The sequence below is a fragment of the Perca fluviatilis genome, chromosome 5 (assembly GCF_010015445.1).
Source record: "Perca fluviatilis chromosome 5, GENO_Pfluv_1.0, whole genome shotgun sequence".
Taxonomy (NCBI): Eukaryota; Metazoa; Chordata; class Actinopteri; order Perciformes; family Percidae; genus Perca; species Perca fluviatilis.
In genome coordinates this window covers 9,297,452-9,318,474 of record NC_053116.1, presented here as the reverse complement: position 1 = coordinate 9,318,474, position 21,023 = coordinate 9,297,452, and the positions used below count along the sequence as shown (strand labels likewise).

The 21,023-nt window shown below is 37.2% G+C and overlaps 1 protein-coding gene and 1 long non-coding RNA gene across 2 annotated transcripts in view; one reads left to right on the top strand and one right to left on the bottom strand.

Annotated features, from left to right (window-relative positions):
- Nucleotides 1-5,589, top strand: part of LOC120559472 (formin-like protein 13) — a 41,745-nt gene extending 36,156 nt beyond the window's left edge. The window contains exon 17 of the mRNA XM_039801180.1: nucleotides 5,116-5,589. Within this exon, the coding sequence (XP_039657114.1) occupies nucleotides 5,116-5,217 (102 nt within the window). The 3' untranslated portion in view covers nucleotides 5,218-5,589. The remainder of the gene's footprint in view (nucleotides 1-5,115) is intronic.
- Nucleotides 1-17,121, bottom strand: part of LOC120559475 — a 43,761-nt gene extending 26,640 nt beyond the window's left edge. Inside the window, exons 1-2 of the long non-coding RNA XR_005639287.1 lie at nucleotides 17,040-17,121; nucleotides 16,341-16,477 (exon numbers count right to left, since the gene is read on the bottom strand). This is a non-coding gene — a long non-coding RNA (uncharacterized LOC120559475). The remainder of the gene's footprint in view (nucleotides 1-16,340; nucleotides 16,478-17,039) is intronic.
- Nucleotides 17,122-21,023: the final 3,902 nt, after the last annotated feature.

Here is a 21,023-nt window from a genome sequence, read left to right as displayed (position 1 = left end):
GAGCTTTAGAAGTCCCTTGTACAAAGACTCATGTTTCCAGTCTTTATACAAAACATAAGTGGTATTGATCTTCTCATCTAACTTTTGGCAAGAAATGAAATAAAGATACTACGGGAGAAGATGTCCTCCCGCATGTAACTTAGACTGTGCCCAACAAATGTCAGTGAAACTAATGTCTATGTGTTGCCTACATTCAAGAAGGTTGTAAATGTGCATCTTACTTGCTTTTGTATTGGGATTTTGCTCATCAGCAAATTTTGAGGATCTAATTCTTCCTCTCTCTGTATTTTGGGATTCATGTATGAAACACCGCATTAGTTTGAAGCTAGGTAGGTAAATGTATTTGATAGTCATAAACATGTGAAACATGCACATCTGGGGCGAGATGTCCTCTATTGGTTTTTAGCAGAATGAGCTCTGACATTAAGACATTATATTATAGTTCCATGAAAGGTCTGGTTTGTCAGGCTACATGGACCTCTCTTTATGATGCGAAAATGATGACATTTTATTATTTTTATTATATATTTGTTATTTAGTTTGAGGCAGAAATCATTTAAAGCTAGATATCATTTAACAAAAGTCTGTTTGAATTAACTTTTTTTTAAGATTATTGTTGCTCAGTCTAAAAGATCAATAAAAATCAATAACTAACAAATGCTTGTGATGAGATAGTCTTAATGATATAAATGATATCATTTGTAGATATCAAAAATTTAATTTACTCCAGATGGCATATTTTTCCCCCAGTTTTTTTTTTTTAAAACAACTACTTTCAAATATATACTACCATATATACTCTACTACCAACATATTACCCCCCACACTGGGTTGGTTTATGCATCATCATACTGTACATATCAAAACCACATTAAAAACACCTTGTAGAGTAAACAATCTTCTTAGGGAGGGCATCTTCTCCCATATACTGTAAACGTATTCCCCAAAATGTCAAACCATTTCCTTTAAAGTGAAATCCAAGATATATCCTTAGGAATTCAGTATAAATCATCCCTCCGTATATTTTAGAAAACAGTTTAGTGGTGTAATGGCTGTGGCCTTTTAAAATGTACCAATTTGACCTTTAACTGTAGTGTCCCCCTCAGGCCAGGTGCTATTTTTAATTATCAGGCAGCAGTGACAAAATTCTGGCCAATTGTAGCATCCCCATCAGTCGATTCTGTGTTTTCTTTACAGTTTTTCTTAATTGCTTTGGCTCATTTCTTGAAACAGTGTTAACATTTTCAAAGCTCGAGTTGCATTTTTCAAAATAGCTTATAAGGTATGTACAGCACAAAAGGTCAGAACTCACCCAAACTTTAACAAATGCTTCTAAAACAGTTATTGTCTCATATAAAAAGTAATTGCCCTCGAAATGAAAACTTCCTTTGGAACTGTGTAAACAATGGTGGTCAAAATGTTTATAGGTGTTACAGTAGTATGGCAGTGAACCCTAGAGATGTTCCCTATATCCACATTTCATGCTATTGCGTATCAAACTGAATATGCAAATTTTGAACAGTACTTTTGCGCAAACAAATTCATAAGTGTAATTCCCGCCGTTAGCAACAGGTGCTGATGTTAGCACAACAAGCAGATTGGCGTGCAAGTCGGTCACACTATGTCAAGCGCAAATCAGTCTTGCATCGCCAGACCTATCTCCACAGCGCTGCAGAGGAAGGTCTGGCTAGTCCACACAACAATCTGGGATGGGAGAAAAATGTGCTCTGGTTTATTGGCATTTCTTTAAACCAATCGCAATCGTCTTGGGCGGGGCTAAGCGCTGGACTCAATGACAGTGCCTCTGCAAAATAACCTCGGGAAGAAACTTGTTTGTGTACGTTCAAAAGTCGTTTCAGTCGTGCAACAGAAAACTCAGACTGGACAGATAGTCTAGCTAGCTGTCTGGAGTTACTCTGCAGAGATCTGAGGAGCAGTTAACCATAGTCCTCAGAAATCCACCTGAGTTTAGAATGCCGACACAAAGAAAGCGGAAGGTGACGGACGTCCGGCCGAAAAGGAGGTCCATCAGGCGGAATTTCCGGCAGCACCTGTACAATCCCGGAAATGAAACGGCGTCGATATAGACTAAGCGCAAATTAAAAAAGCCAGAGCTGGACGACCCGGAAGTGGGTTCCTGGTCAGCCATAACAGCAACGGAGAGAGAGTTGTGTATAAGACAATGACGGCATTGCTCCATCATTGTAAGCTATGTGAATGGAAAAACATCCAACATGGTAACATGCCAGATCGACTGAGAAGCAACATAATCAGTTTTGGTCAGGAAAATATATGTACTTGTGTAGTTGTGCAAATTATAGAAAATTGTACTTCCTCATTTGCAAAGATGTGCTTAAACATTTGCAATATTTCATTTGGATGAGAGATTCAAATCTGTTGTGAACAAGTGCCTGGTGGTTTTGGAGGTTTGCACATGTTGTAAATATTCATTATCAGTTGAGAATTGTGCCAAAGCAATTGGGACTAACTGTAAATACCAGAGCCATCAAGCATCACTCCTTTAAGTTTAGTCTAAATCAGACGAGTGGCATTTAAAGATGGACGCAGCCCAACCCTTAATCCCCAGTCCCGACCTGCGTCCCACCCCTCCTACCCTGATTTCACTGTGTGGAGACCCTGTTCTAAAAGTGTGTGTCTGAAACCTCCTGCATGTATAATAAACCCCTTCAGGAGCGTTGGAGAAATGATTGAGACTGACTGGGCTGTGGTGTTTTGCAAAGGAGCAGCAGGTCGGGGGAAAAGACGTCATAATAAGTTACATCTTGTTACAGGGGGGAGGAGAATTGATAATGAGGTCCTTGAATAGCCAGGATGCAAATGTATTAAACATAGAAAAAGCTCATGGAAATTCTTGGGGGGAGAGGGGGGAAGGGGGTTGATTTTGGAGAGGTCTTTTATTTGTAGTGGTTATTCCCGAGACATGATTTTAAAAAGTAGCTAATAGGAGGAGACATTTTATGTAACATGCTTTGTTACATATCCATTCTAATTTGTCATAATTTGATACTTTCCAAACAAGTCTGACATGTTGCATGCCTTGTCATGACAACAATAAAAGTTGACAGTTATGTCACATAACCAGCTTGTCTTCATATAATACATATCTTAAATACACCATGTCAGTAAGACACAATAACTAAATCGATTCCACCTCAGCGACTGCAAATAAGGTGCTTTTAATTTCGCTTCTTTAAGCAAATGGCTCAAACCTACAGATGATACATGATGCTTCTGTTGGGTATAATGAACATGTCAGGATCTGGTCTTTTATCTATTTTATTTTTTTCTTTGGTAACACTTTATTTTAACCTTATTTAGCATTTCTAATTACTGCATTTACATAGCAAGACATTGTTTATAACTCACTATAAGCTAGTCGTAAGCAGATATAAGGGATTGTTTAATGTGTAAAAGTATTTTTACAGTGATAACTTAATATATAAAGAAATATTTTATATAATTGCAACCATGTTTACTATATTGTCATTCATTATCTGTTGCACCAAGATTAGATTATATTTGTTGAAAAATACATTAATAAGCACTTATAGCTGCTTATAACTACATACTAGTGTGTTATAAACAATTTATTATATGTATACTGTATGGTGCTTATAAATTAAAGCTAAAGTGCTATTTTTTAAATTAAATTCTACTACTGCACATTGGTAGATTCAGTACACCAAATATGCTAATAAATTGTTTATTTCATTTTGTAGCTTAGCATTACCACCACGGTACGATACACAACCAAAGCAAACCAGCAGTCAATCTCTTTATCCTTCTTATCCTCACTTAAGGGAGACACATTGATTTATAGATCAAACGATTTATAGATCAAACGCCTTTTTGAAGTGTGGTTTGTAGAGGTTTTGGCTTTATTGGGTACAGCATGTGGTTGTAAAAAAATGCATGCCAATATTTAACATGCACACAAATCAATGAGGCTGACCAACTAACAGGCAAAATCATTTGCATCAATTGGTATGTAATATAGCGGCATATTACAATTTCAATTTTAGGAGAAAAGTATGTAAATAGTCTAATTTGCACATCTGATGTGAGAGTAACAGGTGCTAATCATCTCCCTTTTGCCATTAGGGACTTTGTTGAAAGCAAATGTCTTACACCTGTGTGTAGCAATTCTATCTTGAGCTTTTGAAAGAGCTAAGGGACGTTTCAAAGACAACTTAGGTGTTACTTTGCCAGGGTTATTATTTAAAAAGGGGTGCAGTCATTAATTAATTACACATTTGAATTTTTTTTCAGTTCAAAAAGGTCCCATGGCATGAAAATTTCACTTTACGAGGTTTTTTAACATTCATTTGAGTTTGCCCAGCCTGCCTATGGTGCCTATAGGGCTCCTCTCTGAGAAATAGTCTTGGATAGTTACTTCCAGAAGTCTCTGCTAGTTTTGCCAAGAAACTGCTCCTCGCTATGCTAACCGGCTGCTGGCTCAAGCTACATTACTGTAGAGATGTGAGGAGTATCTCTCTACTCATCTAACTCTCAGCAAGAAAGTGAATAAGCGTATATCCCAAAATGTCAAACGTCTGTAATGAATGAATTTGTAGAAAATAATATCAGTAACCATACAACAAAATAAGGAAATACAGCAACTTATGGCCTTTTTAAATTTGTTAAACATAATAAAAGTATAGAAAATGGGTGACAGCAGCATAGTTTGAGCTTGAACTTCAACCTGCACAGTCAACAGCATGTAATAAGTCAATTAGTACACTTAGCAACTATGACCCTTTCTAATAAAGTTTGACTTGAGAATTACTGATATTTTTATGCCAGCAACCTTTAACCACCTAGGTATAAGTATTAATTCAGCAGTGCATGTCTACCTCATTGTATAAGTGCACTCAAGGAATGGACTGCATGCTGAGGCAGTATATGAGGTAATTATATCAGAAGACCATTGTTAAGAAGAATTTGCATGCCCCAGACACCAGTTACCTTCTAAAAGTGAATGCAGTTGCTTATTGTAAAATAGTTTGTATAAGATGAAAGGTCTCAAAGAGTGCAAATGCTTTCAGACTAAAGTTTTTAATTTAGCAATTAATCCTGTTTTTCTCTCCTGTCAAGGTTAAATTCGGTGAACTGGCGGATCAAGACTCTCAGGAACTCTTTGGGTTGATCTGTCAGTTCATCCACGACTTCAAGCGGGCCCATGCTGAAATCATATGACTTATACTGTATAGAGTACATATGAAAGAACACCTGAGACTGCAGTGATGCTTATTAAAACAAACCAAACAGGTCTTATTGTCTTAGTCACAGTTCAGAGAGATTAAGATACAAAAAAACAAAACAGGAAATAACTGTTAATGCAGTATTTGATATTGAAGATAGAGTAACATGTTGCATGGATTTATATTTTTAGTAGCATATTATATATTTCTCCTGTGTTGTACAGATATTTTATTTTATAATGGGTACTGGATGCAATTCATTGTATATGACACACATTATGAAGTGTATAGTCATGCTCATGCACATGGATAACAGGATGTCAGTGGAAATTAATTTTGTGAATATAAAATTGATTTACGTATGTTGTATTATTTCATGTCAGAAGTTTTTTTTTTTTTTATTTTGGATTGACTTTGTGTGTACTGACATTTATTTTGAGAAAGATCAGTTATGCAGGATTTTCAACTCCTGGGTTGGAAGAAGCACTTGGATGCTCAAGTGTGCTGCTAATACCCACAGCTGTATGCTGGCAGACGCACAAAACAGACATCACTATGGAGGCCAGCTGAGGCTGCTGTACTTTGGGCGTGTGTTTATTTTGAACATGCAAACGTGCTGTGGTCGGGGACGTTTCCTATCCTGGCGCTCTATGAGGAGCTCCAAGGCCGTCTCTGATTAAGGAACAGATCTGCACGGTGGTATGATGAGAAACACAAGATTCCCCTTCAAAAAACAGGTAGAAAGATATTCTTAGCACTGGTTAGATTAGACTGATTTATGTTATACACAGGTTTGTGTGTGTGGCATTTTAAATCAGTTGACAGAAAAAACACTAGTTTGTAAGTGTTAAAAGGTGCTGTAGGCAGGATTGTGAAGATCCAGGACTTAGCCAAAACATTTGAATATCAACAACTTCTCAGTCCCTCCCCCTCTTTCTGCTAAAGCCCAAAACGGTCTCCTAAGCCCTCCCCTCACAAGGGAAAATGAATGTGTGTGCATGAGCATTGATTGACTTGCAGTTAGACATAAAAAGTGACCTAACATTTAGCATGTACACAAAATCAACTCTAAGTCACTACAAATTATAAAGGGTTTCCATTTTCTCTCTTACTTTGGATTAGTTTAGTGACACTTTTCTTTCATTTCTCAAATAATTTGTCAATATGAGGATTAAACCTCTGTTTGTATGGGCTCTGTTGTACTCTGCTTTTTCACTTTTGGTTCTCTAGGTCATTAATGGGTTTTTCTACATACATTACAAATTTGTCTAAATGTCAGGGTATTTTTATTCTATGTTATATAATTTCTAAAAGCTTTGAGAACTTTTCTAACCAATTTTATACTGACATCTTTCTCTCAACTCTGCACGAATTAAGATGTTTATCAGTGCTTTGAATTCCTGGTCTTTGAGCAGGGCACTTATCACTTACGTGCTCCAGTTGAGAAAGTTTATTAAGAACATAGTGGAGCAGGAAGCTGCTAGTTTAAAAAGGTGTGAGGTATTCATTATTATTATTATCACTACTGTGAGTATAACATTTGGTAACATGTTAGAAGCAGAAAAAAAAAAAACTATGAATGTAGTTAAAGTAGGGTAGCTCATTCTGTCAGGTAGAAAACACATATCAGAATGGACTACTTCCTCCATAAATGTAGTTAAAAGTATAGCTCATTCTGTCAGGTAGGGAATATCTATCAGAATGGACTACTTCCTCTATAAATGTACTAGAATTATGGTAGCAAATTCTGTCAGGTGGGAAATATCTAACAAAACGGACTACCTCCTCCATCAATGTAGATACAAGTATGGTAGCTCATTCGTTCAGGTAGGAAATCTGTATCAGAATGGACTACTTACTATATTTAGTTAAAAGTAGGGTAGCTCCTTCTGTCACGTAGGAAATAACTATCAGAATGGACTACTTCATCTACAAACCCCAATTCCAATGAAGTTGGGACGTTGTGTAAAACATTAAAAACAGAATATAATGATTTGCAAATTCTTTTCAGCCTAAATTCAATTGGATACACTACAAAGACAAGATATTTAATGTTCAAACTGATAGACTATCGTTTTTTGCAAATATTCACTCATTTTGAATTTGATGCCTGCAAATTCCAAAAAAGCTGGGACAGGGGCAATAAAAGATTGATTGATGTATGTAGTTAAAAGTAGGGTAGCACATTCTGTCAGGTAAGTAATATCTATCAGAATGGACTACTTACACTATATACTTACTTAAAAGTACAGCAGCTAAATCTATCAGGTAGGAAATATCTATCATAATGATTTACTTACACTATGTATGTAGTTAAAAGTAGGGCTGGTCATTCTGTCAGGTAGGAAATCTATCTGAATGGACTACTTCCTCTATAAATGCAGTTGAAAGTATGGTAGCTTACTTTCTCATTATTTTGAGATACTAAGTCAATATTTTGAGATACTTAGTCATTATATCAAGAAATTGTCATTTTGAGATACTAATTCAATATGAGATACTTTGTTATTTCGAGATACTAAGTCAATATTTTTAGACACTAAGTCAATATTGTGAAATACTGAGTCAATATTTTGAGATACTTTCTCATTATTGTGAGATACTAAGTCAGTGTTTTGAGATTTAAAGTCAACATTTTTAAATACTAAGTCAATTTGAGATACTTTCTAATTATTTTGAGATAAAAAGTCAATATGCTTAAATAGTTTCAGTATTTCGAGATACTAATTCAATATTCTGAGATACTAAGTCAATATCTTGAGATACTAAGTCAATATTTTGAGATACTAAGTCAATATTTTGAGATACTAAGTCGATATTTTGAGATACTAAGTCAATATTTAAAAACGTATTGTTTTGAGACACTAAGTCAATGTATCAAGAAATTTCTCATTATTTTGAGATACTAAGTCAATATTTTGAGACAGTAGAAAGATCTCTTGAGATACTTTCTTATTATTTTGAGGCTGGAGGTGGTGCCAGAGGAGTAAGTCAATATTTTGAGATACTAAGTCAATATTTTGAGATACTTTCTCATTATTTTGAGATACTAAGTCAATAAATTGACATACTAAATCAATATTGTGAGATACTAAGTCAATATTGTGAAATACTGAGTCAATATATTGAGATACTTTCTCATTACTTTGAGATACTAAGTCAATATTTTGAGATACTAAGTCAATATTTTGAGATATTAAGCCAATATTTTGAAATTCTAAGTTAATATTTTAAAGTTTCTTAGTACTTTGAGGTTCTCAGTCAATATGAGATACTAAGTCAATATATTGAGATACTAAGTAAATATTCAGAGTTACCAAATCAATATTTTAAACTATATTCTAAAGTGTAATTAAACCTCTGGTTTCGTCTGGCTTCATATTTTTTTTAGCTAGATAGAGTTTAAAAAATATATATATTATTGTACTCATCAGATCACAACAAACAGGACTTCAAATGCATGCTAATGTTGCTACGAGTCTGCAGATCATTTAAATAGGCAACTGTTTGCTAACATGTCAGCTTTTAGCAGTGATTACATGTCAATGTTGGGTTGACAGCCTCTTGCACATCCCCCAAGAGTCCAAGAACTCAAGACAAATACACCTCTGAACTGTTACGGATACTAAGAAAATCTCTCCTCAGACAAAATGTAAAATATCACAGTGGAGGATAGCGGCTGCCTCTGCCAGTGACTGATGGCACGTATCTCCAATTGCCTCTGGCCTATTGCCTATTTTATTGCTTTGAAAGGTGGCACATGTACTACTTTGGATTTATGTATAATTACTGTAAAAGTACATACAATGACTAAGTAGAAATGAGCCTGCTCTTTTTTGAAGATTACCAAAGCAGCTCATTATGTGCGACAGGGCTGTCCGTTATGGTCAGCGTGTTTTACGCAGTACATACTCCTTTTGACTACTAATTAAATTCCTTAGAGACTTGTTCTTTTCATTAAGACCCAGTGGAGGGTCTAAATTAGGGTGACCAAACGTCCTCTTTTGCCCGGACATGTCCACTTTTTACCTACTGTCCGGGGCGTCCGTTTTTTTTTTATAAATTCATGAAAATATCTGGTTTTCACTGTTTTTCATGGGACCATTAAGCGTGTACTTAAATTGACTGGTGCTTTGCACTAGGGCTGGGCGATAAAACGATAACGATATGTATCGCGATAGACACGTAATCAATATCAATAGAAAATGCGTTCGATAAAACGTTCGATAACTTGTTTTTTATATATATTGTTTTTTTCTTCTTCGGAAGAAACCAGAAGTTGCAAAGCAAGTTTGGTTGCATGAACAAAGGCACTCACTCTCTGGTAACCTAGCAACGTAGGGAGTGACACTCTAACAGCCAATCATGTAACAGTATCATGTTTGGTTGCGCCACATCGCTGTCTCGTGTTGGATTCTACAATAACAGAACCGGCGGCGTGGAGCGATAAGTGGAAAGTGAGTGCCGCAGCGAGCGAGGAAATTGTTGATAAAACAGGAAAAGTCAGTATGGCAGTTTTGGGGATTTTATAAGTCTGACCGTCGTCCCCACCAACACTACCGCAAACTTGTTTTACCACCTTAGCCGCGCTCACACTTTGGAGCACAGCCGTATTCGCCAGCAACGTCCAACATCTGCAGCTGCTACACCGCACAAGTAGCAGACCGCCATGGAGAGGTACTCTGCATCAGCGCCTTACTAAACGCTACAAAGAAATAACGGAGGCAGACGTGCTGAGCACTGTCCAGAAGCCAGGTTACCAACCTAGCACTAAACCTGCAGAAAATAGTTCTTCTCAGGTTTCTCTATGTTTATATTTAACACTGTGCACCATTTTATTACACCTTATTAAGAAGTTCTTACTTATTCTTTCTTCACTGTGATTTTAGACTTATGTTTACATTTTAATTATTTGAGTGATTTCCATGGTTGTGTTGACATTTCTGCTTTTATAACTGAGGGGATTATAATCAGAGGAAGGTTAAGTTTAAAATAAAAATGTTTAAATTTAATATATTTTTCTCCTGGTCCTTATTTTAAATAGGTCATAAAAAATATCAATAATTATCGATATCGACCGATATGAAACACTTATATCGTGATACAGTTTTCAGCCATATCGCCCTGCCCTACTTTGCACACAATACTACGGTAGGCTACTTTGTCGTGTGACGTAATTCCCGCGAGTCTGCCTTGTGGGTGGCTCTGCGACGCGCACATACACAGGGACCAGAGCAGACAGCGGAGCAGCATTGCACATAAAATGCCGAAGCGTTTCCTGCTAAAGATTTCCCACCGTGGTCAGAAAACACAGGGGAGACACTTTGTTTCTCTCACTATGACTCTAGAGTCGGTAGGACTCGCTCGCTGTCACTCTCACTTCTCCTTCGCTCTATATCACACACTCCCCACACACGCCGGCTTGACGCACACACTAGCGCGCAAGTATAAACATCAGGCCACTTACAACCATAAAACAAGACCAGTGCAGCTTCACAGTTAAACTGCAAAAAAAATGTCCCACGTACCGTCCCGGTCGGGACCGGACAAGTGGGAGGCGGAGTGCACCGTGTGCAAAGCTGGCACATATGTTTCAGTGTCTTTATTATTTATCTTATTACATTGAAAAGGTATTAAGAGATATTTTGTTGAAGCTGGATTTTCTAACACAGAAGAGGTCATATTTAGAACATTATTTCATATTATTTATTTTAAAAGAGAGCTATTATTTTGTTACGGGTTGTTACAGATTTTATTTGATTACAGAAGTTATTTTTGCACAATTGAGGCATAATAAAGCATTCATTAACCTCTGAGAAGCCTGTCTGGATTTGTCTCGAGGCTGGGCCGAGTGTCATCTTTTTTGGAAATCAAAATATGGTCACCAAATGTATTTTTCTCTTTATATTTGTCCCTTATATTTGATAAAACAATCAGAGTCTCCTGTACATATATACTGCATTAGTTTAAAAGGAAATAAATGCTGGAGGGAGCAGGAATAATATGAATGTGATTTGTCTGCTATCTGATGAGCATTTTTAGAGACGTTGTCTCAATTGGAGTCTGGGTTTGGAAGCACCAAAATAGTGTGCTGTAGACACAAAAACTGATGACTGGTATCTGGTTTTCTAACCATTGAACTTCAACTCAGCCCAACACTGTGAGACATGAGTGCTTAAGTTAATGTTATATGTGGTTCATTGTAGGGCTGCAGCTATCGATTATTTTAGTAATCGAGCATTCTACCAATTATTCCATCGATTAATCGAGTAATTGGATAAGAAATACTTTTATTTTATTAAAAAGCAATAAGAAATATGCAATAGAGTGGTTTCATTTTCGGAAAAGCAACAGTTTTATTGCTCAAATTGCATACAATTATATTATATGTCAAAAAACAACCAATTTCCTGCATTTAAGTGCAATATTACATTCGGTTTTTAGAGAAAACACTTTCTGAAATGCAATGACAACCTCAAACAAAGGCATACATTAAAATTATAATACATAAAAACTGCCTTTAAATTGTGCAACATAACTTTCAGAACTACAAGTTTTCAACCCGAGTGATCTATAGCTAAGTACACTCACCTAAAGGATTATTAGGAACATCATACTAATACCGTGTTTGGCCCTATCCTATCTATATGGGCCAACATTTCTATAGAATGCTTCCAGCACCTCGCTGAATCAATGACACAAAGAATTAAGGCAGTTCTGAAGGGGAAAGGGACCCCCCCACACCATTACCACCACCACCAGCAGCCTGCCCAGTGGTAACAAGGCATGACGGATCCATGTTCTCATTCTGTTTACACCAAATTCTGACTCTACCATCTGAATGTCTCAACAGAAATCAAGACTCATCAGACCAGGCAACATTTTTCCAGTCTTCAACTGTCAATTAAGTTTTAAGCTCGTGCAAATTGTAGCCTGATTTTCCTATTTTTAGTGGAGATGAGTGGTACCCGGTGGGGTCTTCTGCTGGTGCAGCCCATCCGCCTCAAGGTTGTGCGTGTTGTGACTTCACAAATGCTTTGCTGCATACCTCGGTTGTAACGAGTGGTTATTGGAGTCAAAGTTGATTTTCTATCAGCTTGAATCACTCGGCCCATTCTCCTCTGACCTCTAGCATCAACAAGGCATTTTCACCCCCCAGGACTGCAGCATACTGGTTGTTTTTCCTTTCTCAGACCATTCTTTGTAAACCCTAGAAATGGTTGTGCGTGAAAATCCCAGTAACTGAGCAGATTGTGAAATACTCAGACCAGCTCGTCTGGCACCAACAACCATGCCACGCTCAAAGTTGCTTAGATCACCTTTCTTTCCCGTTCTGACATTCAGGTCAGAGGTCAGGAGATTGTCTAGACCTGGACCACACCCCTAAATGCATTGAAGCAGCTGCCATGTGATTGGTTGATTAGATAATTTAATTAACGTGAAATTTAACCGGTGTTCCTAATAATCCTTTAGGTGAGTGTATAGCTACATGTATTACGCATTACATATAAGTATTTGATTACAATGTTACAATACTGCATAGCTCTGTTACACATTATGCTAGTAGATCGTTGATCAGCTGTTTCTCAGTGAAGGGGAGAGAGAATGAGTGAGAGAAAGAGGTGCGTAACAATCAACCGTTTTTCCGAAGGTATAGTCAACAAGTTGGCTCTTGAGATCAAATTGTGGTCACCACTAAATATTTTCTTCCCTTTGTTTTAGGTAGTAGTTGTGTTTGGTGTAGCTTCATCATAGGACGGATTTACTTGTGTCGGGTCCGCTTCGTGGAATGGATGGGTAGACTGGATGTTTTTGGATGAGATGTGGTAGCATTGACTTTGAGCTATTGTGGTAACGTTAAGCTAGTTTCATTTTGCGATATATATCGAATTATTCAAGTTACTCGAGGAATAGTTTAAGCCCAAGTCCATTGTGAAGGAGTTTTCAGCACGAGTAGCCTAAAAGCACGGCCGTCGCCACCACTAAAGACAGCGAGGTCATGCCCAACAAATTTTACAGCCCATTTTTCACACCAAAGACACTTGAGACAAAGACTGATGTGATATTACCCCAAATTACAGCTTCTGCACATCATTTACACCCTAAAATATTTCAAGAAAATAAGTTGCAGTAAATGAAAAAAAGGAATGAGTCTCTTGACCTTCGAGGTCCGTACGCTGCTGTTGCCACCGGCCCTCAAAAGGTTTTTGTGGACATTTGAGCGTCAAAGACTTCATTTCCTGCATTCTGATTCATTTTAAAGCCCCAATTTATGCTGAAAATTCTGGTGGGAGGTAACCATATGTAGTAAAAATATGGAAAATATGGAAATATAATGCATAGATATATAGATAGTACTGGAATTGAATTGAATATAATGCAGTAAGGGGGGCTTTTATATCCGGGACCAGAGCTCGGAGCAGACTACACTTGCCCTTAAAGTCTAGTTTGTTTAATTAATATGAACAGGGCTTGACGGTAACTTTTTTTATTTAGAAGTGAAATACTGCACTTAAGGTAACTGCTATTACTGTTGTAGCTAATTTGTACAATACAATCATCTTTTCAATACAAAATGTAATATTTCTATTTCAAAATAAATTCTATTGGTCAATGAATTATCATTGATGTTGAATGTACAGTAGTTGTGTAGAAAAACACCACGGTTCGGCATGCATGTAAACCGCAGATTCATTGCAGAGTTTAACCTTAATAGTGTGAAATGTGACACTACCTGAATGGGGAGCAGCAGAGAGACTGAGCGGGATGACAATGCTTGTTCAGGGAGTCAGGGCAATGCAGATATAGCAACTGTGGTTTTAATGCGTACCGTATGGTTTGCATTAGGTGTTAAAACTAACTAAAACACGGAATTGGACTACTTTTAACCGTTATGAAACTGTCTCAATTTAATACTGATGCCATCAGATGGCATCAGCAGCAGCTTCTCGGCTCCTCTTTGACCCTGCAAACAGAGATCCCTTTAGCTCTAACTTCACCAACTTTGATTACCAAAATCCAAAGCAGGATGGGCAATTCCCCTAGAATTTTTTCAATGTACTTCCCCATGTCTGAAGAAAAAAACAAAAGACACAGCGTAACTAACCGGCTGTTGGGATGCAGATAAAAGACAGGTAACGTAAGCCTGCAGCTTGACTTTTCCAGACACCATGGCCACTGTCCAAGTCGGAGATGAACGACAGAACTTAGAAAAACAGAACAGAACACTATGTAGAAATTCTCTGTTACAAGTAAATGTCTTGTATTAGAAATTTTACTTAAGTGCCCATATTATGCTCATTTTCAGGTTCATAATTGTATTTAGAGGTTATATTAGAATAGGTTTACATGGTTTAATTTTCTAAAAACACCATATTTTTGTTGTACTGTACATTGCTGCAGCTCCTCTTTTCACCCTGTGTGTTGAGCTCTCTGTTTTAGCTACAGAGTGAGACATCGCACTTCTTTTCTTTGTTGGGAGTCGCACATGCGCAGTAGCTAGGTAAGCACGGCTAGCCAGTCAGAAGCAGAGTATGAGGGCGTGCCACGCTAGCAGCTAGGCAAGCATTATAACGGGTGTTATAAAGTGACGCACGTTTACAAAAGACATGAAAACTGAAAAACAGAACTATTTTGGTACAAACATTTAGCCGCCACGTGGCAGATAGCCCCCTGAAATTAACTTGCCAAACTCAGGGCTCCAGACTGCGACCAAATGGTCGCATTTTGCAACCAAAATTTGAGTGTGCGACTGAATTTTACATCCAGTCACACATGTACGACCAGTAAATTTGCCCCCTTTTCGGTACCTGAGAGCGCGTAAGCGCAAGCTTATCTGTCCTCTCTGAAAATTGACAGAGAGCAGAGCTCTGACACACACACACACACTCTCACACGTGCAGAGCTGCAGACTATGCAAACTACGTCGGCTCTGCAGTTTTGTTGAAGTCACAGTGAGTCACGGAAATGCCGATAAAGTGATTTGAAGTGTGGTTACAGTTTTTCATAACTTCACACAGACAGCGTTTGCTGCGATATGATATTAATGGTGAGCCGAAAGCGGTCGCGGTGCTGTTGACGGTACACTTCCTCAGAGACGAGCAGCCAGGCACAACAGTGGTTTTGGTGCCCTTGGGACTGACTGACAGGCTGAGGTTGTAAGGCAAGGCAACTTTATTTCTATAGCACCTTTCAGCAACAAGGCAATTCAAAGTGCTTTACATGAAACATTAAAGAGCAATTAAAAACGGTCATGATGAAAATAAAACAGGCTAAAAAATAATATTCAAATACAATAATAAACAAAATATATATAAAATTTTTTTACTGTTATGACAGCGATGGGGCTGTCAGTTTACCTTATATGTTGCATCTTCAAAAGCGACACTGAATTTGAAACAGCACATTGTAATTTCTGCATCTATTATCAAAGTATTTATTAGTAATACAGTGGAAATGAGTAGAAATGTGAATATTTGGTTAGCATGTTGATTTACGGTGTGTGCCCCAAAATTTTCTGGTCGTGCCCCTAAAATTTTCAGTGAAAAAAGTTAGTCTGAAGCCCTGAAACTAAACATTTACCTGCATTTGGCACTTGACAAGTGTTAATTTCAGACCTTGTGTAAACATCTGTATAGAAATGTATTACTCCTCATTAAACATATCCAACAGTTTATTAATTTGCAATCACTGGCAATTTTATATGTTATATATTTAACTTCAACACTATTTGTCTCAGAATCTCATTTTGTTTAAATGATACATCATTAAAGTGAGCATGATATCCAAGATTTTCATTGCCAACAACTTCTTCTCTGTAATTGTTGCGAGTGTAACATTAAAGTACTTGAAACTTGAATATTTCTGTATTTAAAAATAAATAAATGTATAAACCATATGAAAAATGGAAAAACAATTCTAAGGAAAGTTCAGTTTTCCCTTTGATATGTTCAAGTCTCCTGAGTTGTAACATTAATAAGCAAGTTTCAGGTTCGGGTCAATTCAGTTTGGGATCTGTTCTAAGCTCTTGGATAAGTAATGTTCTGGGTCAGTATTAGTTTTGGGTGCCCCTGATAACAATACAAGCAAAGTGAATGTGGACTAGTGGCATAGTCCTACCATAATGGTGTCAGCACAATGGCAGAGTGAAGGAAGAGAGGATTTCCTCCTCAGGAATGACGGCTGATGCGACTCCACAGTGGCTCGCCATTTCCTTCGTCAGAATCCAAGGTCCAACGCATGGGCGTGAATTTCATCTAACGGATAATAAATTAATAAACATAAAATATCTTAAGAGCAACTATTGAAGGGGACACAAATAATACAGCCACAATTGTACTTGTAGAGGATATGTGTAGTTGTGGAACTCAAATAAGTAGGCTGGCAAAGCTATTTTATTTACTTTAAACATCGGATGAAGGGATTCTTTTCGCTAATACGGATGATGCTGAACTGAGAAGTGAGCCTCCTAGAAAGCAAGCAAGCTAACTAACTAACTAGCCAACCAGCCGGCCTCTAAATTAGTTAAATTTAACAACTTGACTAATTTTACTGTTTACTCATTTTAATGTTACATTACTAAGTTTAATGTTTCATTCATACACTTTTGTCACAGCGTAGAAAAGCACAGTGCCCTCGCCAGATAAGTGACAACTTTGTTAGGCTCATTTTCTGTAACTACTGAAAGCACATTCAATTAGCAAGCTAACATTAGCTAACTATCCATCAAGCTAACGTTACCAAACAAGCTAAGTAACTTTATAACTGCTAACATAGTGGACTCGTGCAAAAATACATATTTTTTTAATAATTACTTACTGAGGCAATTCGTTCTCTCCATGAGTCCCACCGAACTTGTACTGTGTACCGTAAACATAAAGGGAGAAAACCCTTAATATATATAATATATATAATATGTCAATGAGAAAACCAAACAGTGGACCAAACCACTGTGTGGCAAGGGAGAGGGGACTCCAAATGTTTCTAAACTTAAAAACACTTTTTGTTGCCCCGTGTGCGTTTGTATTGTTTAATTACTAACAATAATTTGAAGTGTATATTATTTACAATACACAGCGTGGTTTTTATGATATTTTTAAGGGGGGGGGGAACCCTCAGATGGGTTGGGTCCTGATCTAACAGCTGATTGGTTCAGAATCGACTCAACAGGATGACGTTTTACATAAACTTTTTCATTGTTTTTTAATTAAAGGCTTATCCTGTACAGAACACTGTTGCTGATAGTTAGTGATGTTTAGAAGTCAGACTAAATCCGTTCTGAATACGATCATCTACAGTCTGTTGGTTATTAACATCAGCAACAGCATTTTGACAGCTACTCTGTCATAATAAAAACAACGAGAGGCTGATACATGGGTCTGATAACATTTTATTAAATCGGATCTAACAGGATGTGAGTGTTTCTGTGACTTCCTGTTCAGCCTGAAGGCTGCTGGAAACTCCGACATGACCGTGCCTTTTTGTCACAGCCCACTGCTGCTGCCGCCTGCTCTCATCCACTTTACAGGTGAGGCGCAGCAGCAGTGGGCTGTGACAAAAAGGCGCGGTCATGTAGGCACAGCCCGCCTACCTGAAAAGCCCAGTCTAATCAGATAAGTCGGCTGGCCCAGTCTGTTGTGATTGGTCAACCAAATTTAAACAAGCCACTGGGCGGGCTGTGCTTGCAGCACCCATGGGCAGCACATATGAAAAACTGGGCTGGCTCTCTCAAGCGATGACATCATTAATTGAGGAATTTCAATGCTGTCTATTTGGAGTGAGATGTGTGTTTTTGTATTCTTTCTACATCTATTACACACACACAAACAACTACATAACACACTAAAAGACGGGGGAAATCCAAAAAAGCATGATAGGGGCTCTTTAATGTTGGCTTGATGAATCATTTACATTTAATCATATTAAAAACCTCAAACTGAGGCTTTTTCTTTTTTTTTATAAAAATAGATCCAGCTTCCCCTTGCCCTGCAGGAAATGCATAGTTGAGGCAGTCTTTTTGTCAGTTGTTGGATTATGGTAACATAATCTATAGACATGCCGCTGCTACCACTCTCAAACCAGGGGTATTGCACGAAACCAGGATAAGCTAGCCTGCTCCTGACCAGACTAACAGCAAGGATGTATTAATCCTGGAGCCTTTTCTGTTCACTCAGCAGTGGTTTTACCTTATTTTTATTAGCCTGCATTAAAATACAACAGGCGCATATTGCTGTTCAGTTAATCACTGTTATTATTTAAAGTTGTGACCATTATTTTATTTAATTATTCATGTGACAGTCATTGGTGCTTGCGTTTATGAAAACTGCGGTTCATATTGTTGTTAGAAGTTTGGTGAATATATTATGGCAGTTGTTGAAATAATTAGAAAAAGGCTGATACAGTTACAAATGTATTTTAAAAATGAAGTCAGCGATAAAGGGCAATATATAAAGTGCTATACACATGTTAGTGGTTCTAACAACAGCAGACTGGTCAGAAACCAATACTTTAATTATTTTAGTTGATTTATTTATTTTTGTATAATATGTAAAAAAGGAAACTGCCTCTGTAATAAAAAAGAAAAAAAGTGAGAAAAAGCGTGGCAGAAGGGGATTGACGGACTTATATATATATATATATATATATATATATATATATATATATATAAATATACATTTACGAACTACTGCTGTTAAATGAAACCATTCAAGGAGTTAGACTTATTATTTTCCACAAAGTAACTGTTGTACATTTTGCCTGAAAAGCAAGCAGTGGAAGTTAATGTTACTTTGGTAATTTATATTTTAGCCCATTCGAGAGAGAGAGGGAGAGACAGTGAGAGAGAGAAATATTTACGCATCATAGGCCTATTCTAGCATTGTAGATTAGTGGTTGTAATTGATCTTCATGGTAAATTTCCTGCGTAACATTAGTCTTGTGCTCTCTTTTAAGGCAAAGGGTTCAACTGTTCATTTGTGCAAATAATTAGCCTAACTCCTTGGATGGTATGATTATGATATAATGGTATGATATTATTATTTCAATTCAGAGCAGTGGTCAGTAAATGTATATTTTTAGGCTGCTTACGCATTCAGTAGACCGTTTCATTACAGCGGCCGTGTTTCTTTTTTCCAAATAATGTTTTTCAAGTTATCATATTTCCATAAGAAGCTGCTGCTCACTTTGTGTAAAATATGCACAATGCGTATTCTCCATTTTAGCATCAGTACATCTGTGATCTCGTGGTCTGTTAAAGAAACCCATGAACGCGCATCTATCCGAAATTACTTCATCCTGGCTCGACCTAGTCGCTCCTCCTCAGCCTGGCTTGGCCTTCGTGAAACGCACCAAGCCAGGCTGCACAGATTAGACTAGGTCAAGCCTCACTTTATCGATTATCCTGGATTTATAATTTCTTATGTGCAATACCCCTGGATTCAGTTTATCACTCTGCCTTCAGATTTATTACAGGAGACCCATACGACACTCACCACTGTACTCAGTATAACAAAGTTGGTTGGATCTCTCTGGCACAAAGGCGTAACACAAATTGTATGTTTTTATCAATAAATCTCTTGTCAGACTGTCTCCACCATAAATAGCGTCTATGATGAACTGGATCACAGGACCTTACCAAACTCGCTCAACAAATTGCCTTATGCTTCAAGTCCCACAGGTTAACTCTGAGTTTGGTAAATCTGCTTTTAGTTTCTATGTAACAAAAGCATGGAACCACCTTCAATGTTCACAGCTTGACACTTACTACCTCTGGACATGTTAAGAAAAATTATTTCACTTCTGTGTGCAGTTGTTTTCATTGAGTATTATTTATTCGTTATGTGTTTTCTATCTCAGTGTCAGTGAAAAAGAGGGAGACAATGATTTGAGATTTTAAATAAAAGGTTATCATAACATTAATAATAATAATAATAATAATAATAATAATAACTAACTCCACTACATCTCAGAGGCAACTTTTTACTCCAGTAACCTACATTAATTCTTACATATCGTCACCTTCCTAAAATAATTGCCTAAGTCATTTTTTCAGGATTTTCAGAAAACACAAAAAATAAAAACGGCCTAAGTCACATGCTTGACATAGGCAATTTTACTAAAGGTGTAGAATCACATGACCTGTTCAACTGAGGATTTAGGCAATTTTACCAGAGGTGGCCTGCACCATGAGGAGATGATTTAGGCAACAAAATCATTTTTGTTAAAAAATGACTTAGGCAATTATTTTAGGAAGGTGACGATATTAAAACAAATATGTAATGTAATGATGAACTAAAATCTTTAACGCATTCATTATATACTTTCAGTTACTTTTTGAATGCAAATGAAAGATTATAGCCTATATTCTATTCCATATAAACTTATATCAAAATTGAGTGTAAAAATGTCTTATTACATTTTTAAGATGATAAATATGTCACGTCTAAGGAAATAGCAGGCCTGGACCCAAAATACAGAGTAGAGACGAGGATGCAGCAGGAACATTTCGAAGACTTAATAAATGAAAAAACAGTTTACAACAAAAGGTATCCAGAGGCAGGCAATCAGGTAACAACAGAAGGTTCAATCCAAATACCCAATACACCAGGAAAATCAAGAAAATTAGAAAGCCTTGGAGCTACAACACTGAGAGAGCTGCAGGGTATGACTCAGGGAACGACAAAGATCTGACATCAGACAAAGAAAACACAGACTAATGCTGTGTTCCAGACACAATTTTTAGCCCGTAAGTTACGAATTCAAGTCACGACCATAGACTGTTAATATCAATGGACAGAGCATGTG